Source organism: Jaculus jaculus, chromosome 13 (assembly GCF_020740685.1).
Source record: "Jaculus jaculus isolate mJacJac1 chromosome 13, mJacJac1.mat.Y.cur, whole genome shotgun sequence".
NCBI classification, from domain to species: domain Eukaryota; kingdom Metazoa; phylum Chordata; class Mammalia; order Rodentia; family Dipodidae; genus Jaculus; species Jaculus jaculus.
In genome coordinates, this window is record NC_059114.1 from 21,521,238 (window position 1) to 21,536,716 (window position 15,479).

Genomic DNA, 15,479 nt, shown 5'->3' on the forward strand with positions numbered 1-15,479 from the left:
GAATTCTTTGACAGTAGCCCAGCCAGTGGGGACATCTGTATCAGAGTGCTGACAAACATGATTTCTCGTCTTTTTTTTTTTCTTTCAGTAAAGAATATCCCGTGGTTCCCAGGAGCACAGTGAGGCAAAAAGTGGCCTCCAACCACAGTCCTTTCAGCAGTGAGCCCAGAGCTGTCTCCACCTCATCCAATTTAGGATCCCAGTATCAGTGTGAGAATGGCGTCTCTGGCCCCTCTCAGGACCTTCTGCCCCCACCTAACCCGTACCCCCTGGCCCAGGAGCACAGCCAAATCTACCACTGCAGCAAGAGGAAAGGTAAGACTGGCAGCCCTGCCACTGCCCCTCCCTGCCCCCCCCCCCCACTTCTCTCCCCGGGGTGCTGGCAGGTTATGCACAGGGGCTTTTATTTGTCTGTTTGTAATGGAAGTTATACAGAAATCTGGAGGCGATGGGACGTCGAAACCATGCAGGGAGAATGAAAGGTTCCCTAATAGACTTTGCAGTTCCTTGGAGAAGACTTAGTGAATTGATTAGCCCTGTTTTATTCATTCTTTTTATTTTATTTGTTTGAGAGAGGAGAGGGAGAGAGAAAGAGGGGGGGGGGGAGGGAGAGAATGGGTGCACCAGGGCCTCTAGCCACTGCAAACGAACTTCAGACACATGCACCACCTTGTGCAACTGGCTTCCGTGGGTCCTGGGGAATCAAACCTGGGTCCTTTGGCTTTGCCATCAAGTACCTTAACCACTAAGTCATTTCTCCAGCTCTCTGTTTTATTTGTTCTAAAGCATGCATGTACATCCCACACATATGCACAGAGACGTCATTCTTAGACTTTTAAGACAAATGACATCATCCTATATATGTATTCCCGTTGCTTTTTGATTTGGTTAACTTAAGGTTGCAGGTGTGTGCTTTCATTATTTGTACTGAGGATGGAGCCCAGAGTCTCATGCATGCATGCTGCCTGGGTATGTACCACTGAGTACACTGCAGCTCTCAGCTTGTACACACACACACACACACGCACACACATGTAATGCAAGAGAGAGAATTGGTGCACCAGGGTCTCCAGCCACTGCAGTCGAACTCCAGCCATGTGAACCCCCTGATGTACATGTGTAACCTTGTGCACTTGCGTTACTTTGTGCGGCTGGCTTACATGGGACCTGGAGAGTTGAACGTGAGTCCTTAGGCTTCACAGGCAAGGGCATTAACCACTAAGTCATCTCTCTAGCCCTTAGATATATTTTTTCTTTTTTTTTCTCAGGCAAACCCAACAGACTGGCCTTATTTATCTATTTTTGAGAGAGAGAGAGAGAGAGAGAGAGAGAGAGAGAGAATGAGCACACCAGGGTCTCTAGCCACTGCAAAGGAACTCCAGATGCATGTGCCCCCTTGTGCATCTGGCTTGCTTGCGTCCTGGGGAATCGAACCAGGGTCCTTAGGCTTCACAGGCAAATGCCTTAAACTGCTAAGCCATTCCCTCAGCCCCATACTGGCCTGTTTATTTATGAGAGAGGGCTATGGGATGAGGGAGAGAGAGAACTGGCACACCACGACGACCTCCAGCCACTGCAATTGAACTCCAGATGCTTGTGCCCTCTTGTGCACACGTGCACCGTCGCATGCTGGCATCACTGTATCTGGCTTACGTGGGACCTGGAGAGTCGAACATGAGTCCTTAGGCTTTGCAGGCAAGAGCCTTAACTGCTAAGCCATCTCTGCAGCCCTTAGATATGTTTTGATGACCCTAGTTACCTGCTGATGAGACACTATTGCCTGCCCCAAATCGATGAGAGTTCGTGTCGTCACCCTCACAAGTGCGGGGAGGTCACTTCTGGAGCTCCCAGGAGGCACTGACTGACTGTGAGTGATAGAACAGGAACCTTCTGAAGCTTCTGCGTGCCTCTTAGGTACATATGTTGGTGTCTATTCTGAGCAGTTCTTCCTTTCCGGATCACCACACACACACACACAGACACACACACTCTTCTCGGTAACCCCTCCATAAATCTGCTAAGCATCATCATGTCTCAGGCACCCCAGGGTCTCTTTGTCAAATGAGAAATGAAGGACTTGGTTGAAGTGGTCCAAAAGGAAACATAAAGACAGCTCCTTTTGGGAGCCAGGACCACATGACATGGGCAGTTTGGTTCACGTGAGTATCTTTTTCCTCTTCTTTGCTTCTTGTTATGTCACCCAGGCTAGCCCAGAGAACTCACAGCCTTCAGTGTGCGGGGATGACAGGTGGGCACCACCAGACATGCCCTGCGTTGTAGACAGGTGCATGAGAAGGGCACTGGCAGCGAGGCCACAAAGACACAGGTGGCACTGGATCGCCACTCTGCACTGGCCTGTTGTGCCACTTCAGGCGGCATCTTACCCTCGCAGAACCCGAGTTTCCCGTTTTGTAAATGGTGCCAGGTTTCCCCCAGGCACCCAGTGCATGCTGTGCACCCAGTGGGTGGCAGCTATGATCAAACAGGAGACAGGTGGTCACTTCAGACACTGAGTTCCAGGAGGGAGGGAAGACACAGCTGTGGTCCTGGGGGACAGTGATGCAGAGGGACAACAGGGTGGCCGAGAGCTTCCAGCCTGTGGTGTTCAGAATCAGACACTCAGGGTGCCTCCCACTACTGGAAAATTTTGTGCACGTGGACTGCTTACTTAATCTCTCTCTCCTCTCTCTCTTTTTATTTATTTTATTTGAGAGAAAGAGAGACAGAGGGAGGGAGGGAGAGAGAGAGAGAGAGAGAGAGAGAATGAATATGGGCATGCCAGCACCTTCAGCCACTGCAAATGAACTCAGACCCAGGTGCCACCTTGTGCATCTGGCTTACGTGGACACTGCGGAATCGAACCTGGGTCTTTTGGCTTCGCAGGCAAGCGCCTTAACCAGTAAGCCATCTCTCCAGCTCCTCTATCTCTTTTTAAATTTACTTATTTATTGAGAGAGAGAGAATGGGCATACCAGGTCCTCTAGCCACTGCAAACAAACTCCAGGTGCATGTGCCACCTTGTACATCCACGTTTATGTGGGCATTAGGAAATGGAACCTGGATCCTTAGGCTTCACAGGCAAGTGTCTCAACCACTAAGTCATCTCTCTAGCCCTCATCTCTCTCTCTCTTTAAATTTAGACTGTCATTTGAGCTCATGGTAGAACTTGTCTCATCAGCTCAGAGTGAAGATACAGGACTCAGGCCGTGTGTGTGTGTGTGTGTGTGTGTGTGTGTGTGTGTGTGTGTGTCCGTGTGTGTCCAGGGTGGGCTTAGCCCATCACAACTATGCGGCTTTAAAACACCTAAACAGTAGTCTTTCGTCTGACCTGTTGCCCTCACAATCTTTGGAAGCCTCGTGGCCATTGTCTGATCATTTAGCACTGGCCACTCACCTGCAGGCCCTGATATTAATATGAATACTTGGCAGGAAAGCAGCATGGCTTGACCACTTACCTCTGGATGGGTGGGGCAGCGCCGACGTTCCTCCCCTTAGGATGAGGCCTGACTGCCAGATGGACCTGAACCCATTCAAACTCCTTGCATCTCCAAGGCCTGAACAATGTCCCCCTAATAGCCCCCGACCCAACTAACTCCCAGCACGTCTGCTGCTGCCTGGTGGGCTGGAGACCAGATGGTGGCGAGTGTGTCTGCCTCCTTCAGCTCTGCGAGAGAGAAGGAGTGTCCACGGAGCCCAGGGTCGGCCTGGACATTCAGCGTGGGCATGACGGCAAAGGAAGTCTTTACTTCATTTGGTCTCTGACCAAGGCTTGCAGCAGCGTTACTCAGCAGCTGCAATTAGCTCACCTAATAGGTGGGAAACTGAGGCTCAGAAAGGAGCTGGCCTTGAACTCATAGTCTCCCTGTCTCACTTCCCAAGTGCTGGGATTTTAGGCATGCACCAACACATCTGGCTTGCCAGTGGTTCTTTTGTTGTTTTTATTTTTTCATGTGCATACGTGTGTGTGTGTGTGTGTGTGTGTGTGTGTGTGTGTGTGTGTACACATGAGTGCACGTAGAGGCAGAGGTTAACATTGGGGGTCTCCCTTGATTGCTGTCCACTTTATTTACTAAACCCAGGGCTCACCAATTCAATCAGTTTAGCTAGCCAGCGTGCCCTGCCCTGTCTCCACCCCTTGGGTGCTGGGATTACAGGTGGCCACCATACCCATTCAGCAGTAACTGAGGAGCCAAAGTCTGGTCCTCATTTTTGTACAGCAAGAACTTGATCCTCTAAGCCATCTCCCCAGCCTGTCTGCCAGTACTTCTTGAAGGTGGAATCTGAACCGGGCTTGGTCGGCAAACTCTTATCACCATCACTGGACGCTAAACACCACTCTGTTGTCCCTGTTACCATCAACTATCCTCTCAAAACGTCATCTTCCACCAGAGACCTGCTTTGGATATAGGGTCGAACCAGCTGATTATCAGCTCACAAATTTGCAGTAGGAAGCTCTGTCGATTAAATCAGTGCCAGACCCAAACCTGGGGGTGGGGGATGTGTGCGGAGAAAGAAGTGGAAAAGAACCACAGTGCGTTTTACGTTCAGTATTTACGGCAGCCGCCCCCCCCGCCCCCCCCCCCCCCCGCAGACACGCCTTCTGCAAGGCTGCCCTGGGCAGGCTTCGAAAGCAGAGCTAACCAACCTTTTTGATTATGTGACTGCTTGACTTTCGATGCTCACCTGCCAGATCCTCAGATGAACTTAGCATCCACTTAAGGTGGCCACTTGGTCGGTGGGGGGGGGGGGGTGGTGTTGGCATGGCTGGACAGGGGATGTGCTTGCTGAAGAAGTAGTCAGTCACTGACAGTTTGCAGCTGGCTGGCCCTAGGCAACTTGCTTCACCCTTTCTGGGCCTCCATCCACTTCCTGGCACATCAGAGTAGCCAGGAGCCATTGATAGTCGCTCCCTTGCCAGTTTAAGTCATTTTCCTCACTGCTATGACAAAAATAGCTGACAAGAAGCAATTTAAGGAAGACAGGTAAGTGTTGTCTCACAGCTTGAGGCTTTGGTCCCTCAGGGCAAGGAAGATGTGGCAGTAGAAGCAGGAGGTCACATCGCATGTGCAGTCACAAAGCAGAGCGGTGACCATCGGTGCTCAGCCAGCTCGGTCATTTATATGTAGCCCAGGACCCCAGCCCTGGGAATGGCGCCGCCTGCGGTGAAGCGGGTCTTCCCACCTCAGTTACCTAATCTAGAAAATCCCTCACAGTCATGGCCAGAGATTTGTTTCCATGGTGATTCTAAATCCCACCAAACAAGGTTAACCATCACTTTGCCCTTCCTGGAGCTCGCAGCGTTCCAAGGGCAGCTGTCATGCAAGTAGGTTATGGCATTAATCAAGATCATGGGTGCCCTGAAGGAAATATATAAATGGCTAATGAATATCAAATTGGAGTGCCTGGCCAGGTTGCGGGGTCAGGGAAGACACAAAGAGGAAAGAGAGAGGAATGCGTGAAGGTGCTGGGTGTGGATCCCCCACCTCTGTGGACCAGGCTTAGATCCCAGTCCCTGGGGAAAGGGTGGAGAATGAGTCCTGGATGAAAAGGCAGGGCTAGCTGGTATCTCATCAGTTTCCATTAAGGACCTCAAGTGCTAGCTGAACATCAGCAAGTGGCCATTGGAGGGATCGGCCGTCTTGCAAGTGTTGTGGCTAGTGTCTGCCCACATTTAGAAGCGGACACTTTGCTGTGATAGGAAAAGACAGGAGTGACGCCAGACACCTGTTGAGAGGTGACTGTGGCCTGTGAGGGCAGCGATGGTGGCTCAGAGCTGGAGAGGTGGTTGGAACCGGGACTTGGGGGCTGGGGAGAGATAAGAAAGTGAAAAAGAACTGCTCCTTTCACTCACATTGACAACCGAAGCTCAGAGAGAATGAGGGATTTTTCTGAAGTCACTTTGTTAGCGAGGGCCCTGACTCAAGAGATTTCCCACTGAGGCCCATGGACTTGGAATCTAGGGAGTAGGCACCCTGCAGAAAACCTCTGCCCTCCCCAACCTCTCTCCACCCCACAAAGGGAGCTCGGGGTGAATGGTGAAGTCAGGCTGTGTCTGCCCTGCCTGGAGAAACAACAAAAATACCAATTCATCATCGGCCTCCACACTGTAGGGTGATAAGGAATCACCGAGGCTTCCTTCCAGTTTGGGATTCCCGGGAAGTGATAACTCCGTGGGTGGCTCCCCACCCCCCTTACCTCCCCCCCCCCAGGCCCCTGCCTGTCTGCTATCTAACTTCCCTTGATTGTCTGCCTGCCTTCCAGTCAGCCCGGGAGACAGGCCTGGATGCTACGTCAAAGGGTCTGCAGTCTAGGGGCCTCCCTCGAACCCTGGCTGTCGCTAGACTATCTTTCCCAATGGATTGAGTCAGCAAAGCTGGGGGAAAAAAGGCTTTTATCAGTGCCTCGCAATCAAATCCAGGACCCCAGGTCCTGGGAGAGCAGTTGTTTCTCTGTCTTTTCTTCTCGCATCCCAAATCTTACTGCATGTCTATGGGCGACCAACCCCAAAGAGCAAAGCCACTGGTATAGAAGGGAAGTCAGAGGCGGAGAGGGCATGGGGAGAGGGTGTGTGTGCTCAATGCCAAGTGTGTTTTAAACAGTCTTGTGTTCTCTTTGACCCAGTGATTCAGGGTAGTCTGAGATGAAGTGAAATGTCCCAACCTCTTTTTTTTTTTTTTTTCAAGGGGGGCAAATAGCACACTAAGAGCTGAGGTCAGATTCTAAGGTCATGTGACTGATGAGGGGCAGATGTGGGGCGGAGTCATTAAATAAATATTTACTAAGAACTTAGCATGTCCTGAGCCATGGAAGCAGAGAACAGGGTAGAAAAAGACCCTGCTGTCATGGAATTTGAATTCTTCTGGGGGGGGGGAGGAGGGGAACCAGTAGGAAGTTAGAAATTCAGTGGTTTCAGAGAGTGGCCACGTGTGGTCTGACCCTGGTATTTTGTATTTCTGGTGGAAGATTGTCCTTGAATACTATTCTGGTTTTTCCCATGTTAACTTAAGTGTAATAGACATGTACAAAATCAGTCAATCTATATCCATCTATCTATCTGTCTTACATTTATCCATCTACTATCAGTCCATCCATTTATACAACCATCATCCATCACCCACTTATCCATCTATCCACCCATCCAATTATAGAATCCATCATTCATCTGTGCATTCATCCACCATCCATTCATTCTCTGTTTATCCAGTCGGCTGCCTATCCACCAATCCATCCATCCTGGTCAACAATGACCACTTTTCCGTGTTGGATGAGCATATTTAACTACATGAAGGAATGGAGCACCAGGGGACGTCTATTCCAGCACTATTGTGTGAGTCAGAGGCTTGAACCATGGAAACCTCGAAACTCACCAAAGGTCCCTCTCTGGGAATGGCGGCCCACGGCTCTGGGGCTGCAGGGTGTCTGTCTGTCGTGAAGAGTTCCACAGAGGCCTCTTATCAGAATGAGCTGGGTTGGCAGGGGGATGACCCACTTGGGGACTGTGACTATGTTCACTCAATGAGATCAGTGATTTGAAAGGGGCTCTGGGAGGCGTCCAGCTCTAGAAACCCCTCCCCCCCCCAATACCTCCAAGTGCTGGGTGACCTTCAGAGAGCCATCTGTCTGGTCTGCTCAGTGCTGGGTGACCTCTAAAGAGCCATCTGTCCAGTCTGCCCAGTGTTGGATTGACCTTCAAAGACCTGGCTGCCCAGAAAGAAAATCAGAAAATGGGAGAAGACCTGAGCTATTTAGACAGATAAAAGTTGAACCCAGAGATTCCAAAGTGCTGAGCTGACTCACTGTGCGAGGAAGATAGGCAGACATTAGACTGCACTTGGTATTACCTTAATCAAATCTCAGAGGAAGTTTGGGGATTAGCCTATCTTGACTGAGACTTGAGAGCCCCAGTGATTCACCCATGGCCACAGAATGAGGGAACATCAGAGCCATGGCACTGGGCCTTCAAGCCACCTTATCCAAAGTCAAAAGAACATCTGGATAGCCAGGGCACCAGAGTTCTCCACAGAACTGCGCTGTGCTGTGATTGGGTGGTCAGACTGTGAGAACTACCACGGAATTGCAAGTATACAGTCTGTAGCCAAGTCCCAGACCCATCTTCATAGAAAACTTGACACTGCATCTCGGTCCCTTCGGCAATCAAGGAAGCAAAACCTAAGCTGGCCAATCAAAAGAAAGAATTCTGGTCCTCACGTGGGCAAGCCCAGATGAGCACTGATTATGATAGACCTGAAGCTTGGACCACTTGTTCTGGAATTTCTTTACAGTGTGATGAAGCCTGGGAGGAATTTGAGAATTGTCAGGACTTGCTTTCATCAGCAAGCCAGCTTGGAGTTTTTCTCAGGGCTCTGCATCAGATCTTTTGGGGTATTAAAGACTGGAATGTATTATTTTTACGATTTTCCAATGTATTCTGGCCTTTTTCTTATTATTTTCCTCCTTTTTTTTCACTTGTAACAAATCTGGAAGGAGATCAGAAATTTGAGAATGGATCATTTGCCTCTAATTTTTTTCCTTTTTTTTTTTTCTCTTGCCAAGGGTACCCTGCAGCTGTACGTTCTATTATTGAAAAGGGAAACGCCCCTATTAATAAAAAAAAGAAAACCCCAAAGGTTATGAGTCCAGTAACAATGAGACATTCAGATGGACGCCAATGGCGGGTGGAAGGCAAAATGGAAGGGAAGGAATCAAGGGCGGAGGTGGAAAGGATCAGAAACAAGAAACTGAGTGTGGCAATGTCTTTTAGAGTCCAAAAGTCCCCACCCAGTTGAAAGGTGAACATAAAACCGTGACCACAGGAGGACATCTGGATGACTTCAGTCGTCTGCATGCTTGGCATAGTGTGCGTAGCATACCTGGAAAAGACTGCATTGATTTTTATTTTTATTTTATTTTGTTTTGTTTGTCCAAATTTTGGGGCATTCTGTGGATTCCAGATGTAAGTCTAGCTAAAAAGTAACAGCACTCTTGCTGTTAATCCCGACAACTTTCACTGGTGCAATTTGCACTGCATAGGGAGGAGGCTGCTCAGGAGTGCCCTGTGGGCGTCAGCAGACAGCGTCACCCATGGCATTGCATGGTAAAACCCAAGTCCGAGCTTCATCACCAAGCCCAAGACTGGTGTATAAACCAGCCCAGGACCAAGGGCATCACGGGTGTGTGGATGGCTTCCTCACAGCCCCCGTGTCTGGGCAGGGATGAGGACGAGATCACAGCTTCCTTGCTCACCGCTCCATCCGAAGCTGGGACATTGCCTGGGACTCAGGAGAGCCCCGTGAATATGGGTCCGCCGGCCAGGTGAAGAGCCTCTCGTAGTGGAAAGCTAGCTGGCAGGAGGCAAGGGGAGGCAGGCCCACAAAGTCAGGTCCGGTTCTGAGTATGCCCTCTGCCTCTTCACAGCCATGGCCTTGGGCAAGTCACTTGTCTGAGACTCAGGTTATGTATCTGAGAAGCAGCAATCAAATCAATACCTTAAGGAACTGACTGATAACAAGCGTGGGACCACCTCGTAGGTGCTCAATAAGTAATAGCTCTTGTTTCCTCCCATTGTCTAGTCCAGTACCCTTCCTTGAAGACCTCATGCCATCACAGTGGCTGGCAGGGATGGCCCAATGGCTCATTGTTCTTTAAAAAAAAATTAATATTGATTGATCTCTGTTTTTGAAAAGTTTTGTTTTATTTTATTTTTAAATTTTGTTTATTTTTATTTATTTATTTGAGAGTGACAGAGAGAGAAAGAGGCAGGTAGAGAGAGAATGGGCGCACCAGGGCCTCCAGCCACTGCAAATGAACTCTAGACACATGTGCCCCCTTGTGCATCTGGCTAACGTGGGTCCTGGGAAATCGAGCCTTGAACCAGGGTACTTAGGCTTCACAGGCAAACGCTTAATCTCTAAGCCATCTCTCCAGCCCTTATCTTATTTTTTAAACTTTATTTTTATTTATTTGAGAGAGAGAGAGGGGTGGGGGGGGGAGAGAATGGGCATGCCAGGGCCTCCGGCCACTGCCAATGAACTCCAGACACATACGCCCCCCTTGCGCATCTGGTTTACATGGGTCCTGAAGAATCAAATATTGGTCCTTTGGCTTTGTAGGCAAATGCCTTAACTGCTAAGCCATCTCGCCAGCCCTGATTGAGTTCTTTTTTAAAATAATTATTTATTTGCAAGCAGGCAGAGGTAGAGAGATGTGAGACATACAGAGAGAATGGGCAAGCCAGAGCCTCCAGCCACTGTTAACAAACTCCAGATGCATGTGCCATTCTGTGCATCTGGCTTTATGTGGGCACTGGGGAATTGAACCTGGGTCGTTAGGCTTTGCAAGCAAGTGCCTTAACCGCTAAGCCATCTCTCCAGCCCTACTGGTTGATTTCTCAAGATAGGATCTCAGAGTACTACAGTTCCAACTCACTACATAGCCACACCTGACCTTGAACTTCTGATCTTTCTGCCTCTATCTCCAAAGTGCTGGAATCACTGTCACATACCGTCATGCTTAGCTCCCAGTGTTTCATTTCTCTTTGCATACCTCCAAGCAGTCATAATTTATTTCCCTCTCTCCTTCCCTTCCTTCTGGCATGTCTATGTGTGTGAACATGTGTATATACGCTCATACATGTGTGGATATGTATGTGTGTGCAGGGGCACATGCAAAGGTTCGTGTGAAAGTTGGGTAGGGTCTCTCACTAAACCTGGAACTCAACAATTAAGCTGGACTAGCAAACCCTAGAGATTCACTTCCTCAGCACTGAGTTTCCTGGCAGTTTCTTTTTCTCTTTCAAATGCAGATGCTGGGAATCTCTGTTCTTCTTGCAGGGGTGGCAAGGACTTTACCAACTGAGCCAATTCCCAGCCTTCTTCCTTCTTTTCCTTTCTCCTCTCTTCTTTCTTTCTTTCTTTATTTCTGTACTTTTTTATTATTTTTGGTTTTTGGAGGTAGGGTCTCACTCTAGTCCCCGCGGATCTGGAATTCACTATGTAGTCTCAGGGTAGCCTCAAACTCACAGTGACCTTCCTACCTCTGTCTCCCAAGTGCTGGGATTAAAGGCGTGCACCACCACACCTAGCTCCATACATAATTTTTAAAGCATGCATTGATAAGAGAGACCAGAAGATGAGGAAGGATCATCACTAGTTCAGAGGGTCAAACTGATGAGGAATGCATGTGTGTTGCAGATGACACCTTGGTGGGTATTCCCAAGCGTGGCACCCCCTGAAGGAAGCAGCTGAGGGCTATTACCCCGGATTCAGTCTGTTGTGAGACTCTGGGCCATGTTAGCTACTCTTGATGAAGATGTCAGAGGAGCCACATGCTCAATCTTAATTTAAAATTTTATTTTCTTTATTTGAGAGAGAGAGAGAAGCAGATATGTATATAGAGAGAATGGGTGTGCCAGAGCCTCCAGCTGCTTCCAACAAACTCCAGATGCATGCGTCACCTTTGTGTATCTGGCTGACGTGGATCCTGGGGGATCGAACCTGGGTCTTTTGGCTTTGCAGGCAGGCACCTTGACTGCTAAGCCATCTCTCCAGCCTTCACTCTTAATCTCATTCTTACCACCCACCCAGGAGACACTGTCACTCTCATCAGACGAAGACAGTGAGTGAGAAGGGGGGATGCAGGCATGAGCACGAGACCCAGATGCAAGTCCAGACACACTGGGCCTCCCAGCCTGGGGAAACCCTGTGCCCGCTGAAAGTTGTGTGGAAAGCTTGGCGTGTACATTCAGTTTGCAAAATGCCATATTCTTCATGAAGAAAGCCCAGCCTAGCACAGTCCCTCACGGTTGATGGTCCCAGAGTGGCTAAGGAGAGGACTCCCTCAGCGATGAGACTATCTGTGGAGAAAGCAGAAACATTACTTTGTACTGACCCAGTAACTATAACCAGGAGCCCGCTGTACAAGGCACTGGGAAAGGGAACTCATTCAAGATCCTACCCATTTGACCATCTGTCCATTTGTCCTTCCAAGTATGCATATATCCACCCCATTTTACATATATATATATATATATATATATGTATATATATGTATGCATGTATCTATACATATGTACATATATATGTCTCCCGTCATCCACAGATATATCTATTCATCTGGCCAGCCAGCTAGCTATCTATCCATCATCCATTCATCATCCATCTCTCCAGCCATCCATCTATGCATCCACCCATGTTTTTGTTCAAGTATAAAGCCACCATCCAATTATACTTCATCCTTCCATCCATCTGCACGCCCATCCATCTGCTGCACATGTATTTACTGGGCATCTTCTCCGTGTAGCATGATATTGAAGAGCACTGAGGAACTTTGTAATCAGACTAGTTAGATCTAGCCTTGGCTCCACCATTTCCTGGGCATGGGAGACCTTGGGCAAGTTTCTTCTGTGTTTTTGTTTCCCTCTCACCGATGATATGGGACTAAGCATGTTGCAGGGTTGTCGTGGGGATTAAATGGTTGGAACAGTGCCAGGCACGGTGATCACTGTTTGTGCAGTGCCACTGTCAGTATTACTGGTATCAGGTTTTGGTGATATGCCCACGGGTAAGACAGACCATATCCTGCCATCTTGGAATTTACATGCTGGGCGGGGAAATCACCATCAGATGTTTTATTTTTTTTAATTTTTTTTTTTTTAATTTGAGAGCGACAGAACAGAGAGAAAGACAGATAGAGGGAGAGAGAGAGAGAATGGGCGCGCCAGGGCTTCCAGCCTCTGCAAACGAACTCCAGACGCGTGCGCCCCCTTGTGCATCTGGCTAACGTGGGACCTGGGGAACCAAGCCTCGAACCGGGGTCCTTAGGCTTCACAGGCAAGCACTTAACCACTACGCCATCTCTCCAGCCCACCATCAGATGTTTTATTGCATGTTTCCTCATGCTGGGCTCAGGACAGGGTGCTTTATGTATGCTTTTCCATCTCAGTCTCAATGCTCCCCTTTTAGGAAGTGTTGTGAGGACCTGTTTCATTTTACAGATGGGGAAACTTGAGTTTAAGCTCCTGCTGTTTACTTAGAACTCTGTAGCCCAAGGGTGCTATGACACTTCATTTCTTTTTTATATTTATATTTTTATATTTATATTTTTATTTATTTATTTGCAAGGAGAGAAGTGGTGGTGTGTGGGAGGGGGTGAGCGTGCCAGGGCATTCTGCTCCTACAGACGTACTGCAGACACTTGTGTCACTTTGTGCATCTGGCTTTACATGGGTACAGGGGAATCAAACCCAGGCCATTGGGCTTTGTAAACAAGCCCCCTTCTGAGCCACTTCCCCAGCCCCAGTCCACCCTGTTTCATCAGAATGGGGGGTTGAAGCTCAATCCCCATTCCTCTGGGCCAGGTGGCCATCAGGTGGCTGGTACCAGCCTCACTGGTCTCTTTCCTGACTTTGCAGATGAGGAATGTTCCAGCGCGGAGCACCCCTATAAGAAACCATACATGGAGACATCCCCCAGTGAAGAGGACACCTTCTATCGCTCGGGCTACCCCCAGCAGCAGGGGCTGAACACCTCCTATAGGACTGAGTCGGCTCAGCGGCAGGCCTGCATGTACGCCAGCTCTGCACCACCCAGCGAGCCGGTTCCCAACCTCGAAGACATCAGCTGCAACACGTGGCCCAGCATGCCCTCCTACAGCAGCTGCACAGTCACCGCGGTGCAGCCCATGGACCGCCTCTCCTACCAGCCCTTCTCTGCTCACTTCACCTCGGGGCCCCTGGTCCCTCGGTTGGCTGGCATGACCAACCACAGCTCCCCTCAGCTCGGGGACACAATGTTTCAGCACCAGACATCCGTGGCTCACCAGCCTGTGGTCAGGCAGTGTGGGCCTCAGACTGGCCTCCAGTCTCCCGGCAGCCTCCAGCCCCCCGAGTTCCTCTATTCACATGGCGTGCCCAGGACCCTATCTCCACATCAGTACCACTCGGTCCATGGCGTTGGCATGGTGCCAGAGTGGAGTGAGAACAGCTAAGTGCAGACCTTCGCTAGAGAGAGAGGAGAGAGAGAGAGAGAAAAGAAGAGGGACAGTGACAAAGAGGACCCCACGGACAAGACTGCTCACTTCACCCAGTCACGTCTGCACGTGAGGCTCTGCGGGCCACTGATCTAATCAGTAGCCTGCCACCACCATTCCAAAAAAAAAAAAAAAAAAAAAAGTGACTGCTGTTTTGTCTCAAAACCTAAAAGACAAGCAAAAAAACAAAACCAAGAAACAACAAATTAAGATGAGTCCCACCCTTCACAACCTCAACTCCCCATCAGTCAGTCACATTCACACCACCTAGGACATCTTCCCTCATTGTTTCTTTTGGGTTCCAGACATCTTGCCTCATTGAGTTTTCAATCCCGAAGCATGGTGAGAGCCTGTCTCTGTCTTGGTGTTGTTGTTGACTTTGACTCTTGTTATATAATAAATAATAATATATTTTTTTTTCTTCTAATTTTCTTAATGGGACCCAGTCCCGTATTTGGAGGGAGCTCGGAGGCAAGTGCGTTTCAAAGCCGTTGCTTGTGGGGCTCCCTTGCATCTGCCAGCCCTGAGACAGTACACGCGCCACCATCCTATAACCGAAGTACCTACCTCCGTCATGTGATGCCTCTGCAAAGGTCCCCGAGGTCCTAGCTGATTTCCTCTTCCCCCTGCTTCTTGCTCTGCTTTCTCCAACACCATGGCGTTCAGCGTTGCCTTCTTCACGGATGGAGTTAGATCACGTCTCACATCCTGTCTTTAACCCCACGTCTTCCCAGCTCCAGGTCTCTCCAGCCGGCCGTCTTGTGGCTAGAGCGTGGCCTATAGCTTCCCATCCGGAAACCTTGCTTTGAAAAACTGAAAAGAAAAAAAAAATAAAAAATAAAAAAAGGAAAAAAAAAAAGGCCCTGGTTTACATGTGGGCGGAACTGTGATGAGAGCAGGGTATGGGCTCTGCGCTGACAAGTTGTGGCGGAAAATTAAGCCAAAATAAATATTCTTTGTGATTAAAAAAATAAAAACAAAAGTCAGCCCCAAGCTTGCAAACCTTCTCGCCGGCGACCCCCAAATGGATGTTTAGCCAAATCTACCATTTGCTAAAGGAGGGGTGAGATACACTGATGTCTCCTAGGAGAAATCAGGCCCGCGCCCCAAGGCTTGTGAAACTCCACCGTGTGTATCAGCAGCTGAAAACAGTGCTAAAAATGTATGTAAGTAATACATTGTCATAGGCTTCCTCAGATGTAATATTTTTACTGGTACTATTTATTTATAAATAGGAATTCTAATTAAGTAATAACATGAAACCCAGCATGGGAGCTGACCAAGAGCTTTTAATTTTATTAATACTCAAAATCAAGTTTGCATTGTTGTTTTATTTTTCTCCCCTCTGTTTTGAATGTGCTTTACTTTTTTGATTAAAAAAAAAGTTTGTTTGTTTTTTTTTTTTTTAAATGACCCTAATAAACAGAACAGGGTAATCTGTGTGACTGAGATGT

The 15,479-nt window shown here is 48.8% G+C and overlaps 1 protein-coding gene across 2 annotated transcripts in view; it reads left to right on the forward strand.

Annotated features, from left to right (window-relative positions):
- Nucleotides 1-14,408, forward strand: part of Tbx5 (T-box transcription factor 5) — a 63,781-nt gene extending 49,373 nt beyond the window's left edge. For both annotated transcript variants that reach the window (XM_045132691.1, XM_004664156.2), the window contains exons 8-9: nucleotides 89-315; nucleotides 13,409-14,408. In XM_045132691.1, the coding sequence (XP_044988626.1) occupies nucleotides 89-315; nucleotides 13,409-13,983 (802 nt within the window). In that variant the 3' untranslated portion in view covers nucleotides 13,984-14,408. The remainder of the gene's footprint in view (nucleotides 1-88; nucleotides 316-13,408) is intronic.
- The last annotated feature ends 1,071 nt before the right edge of the window (nucleotides 14,409-15,479 follow it).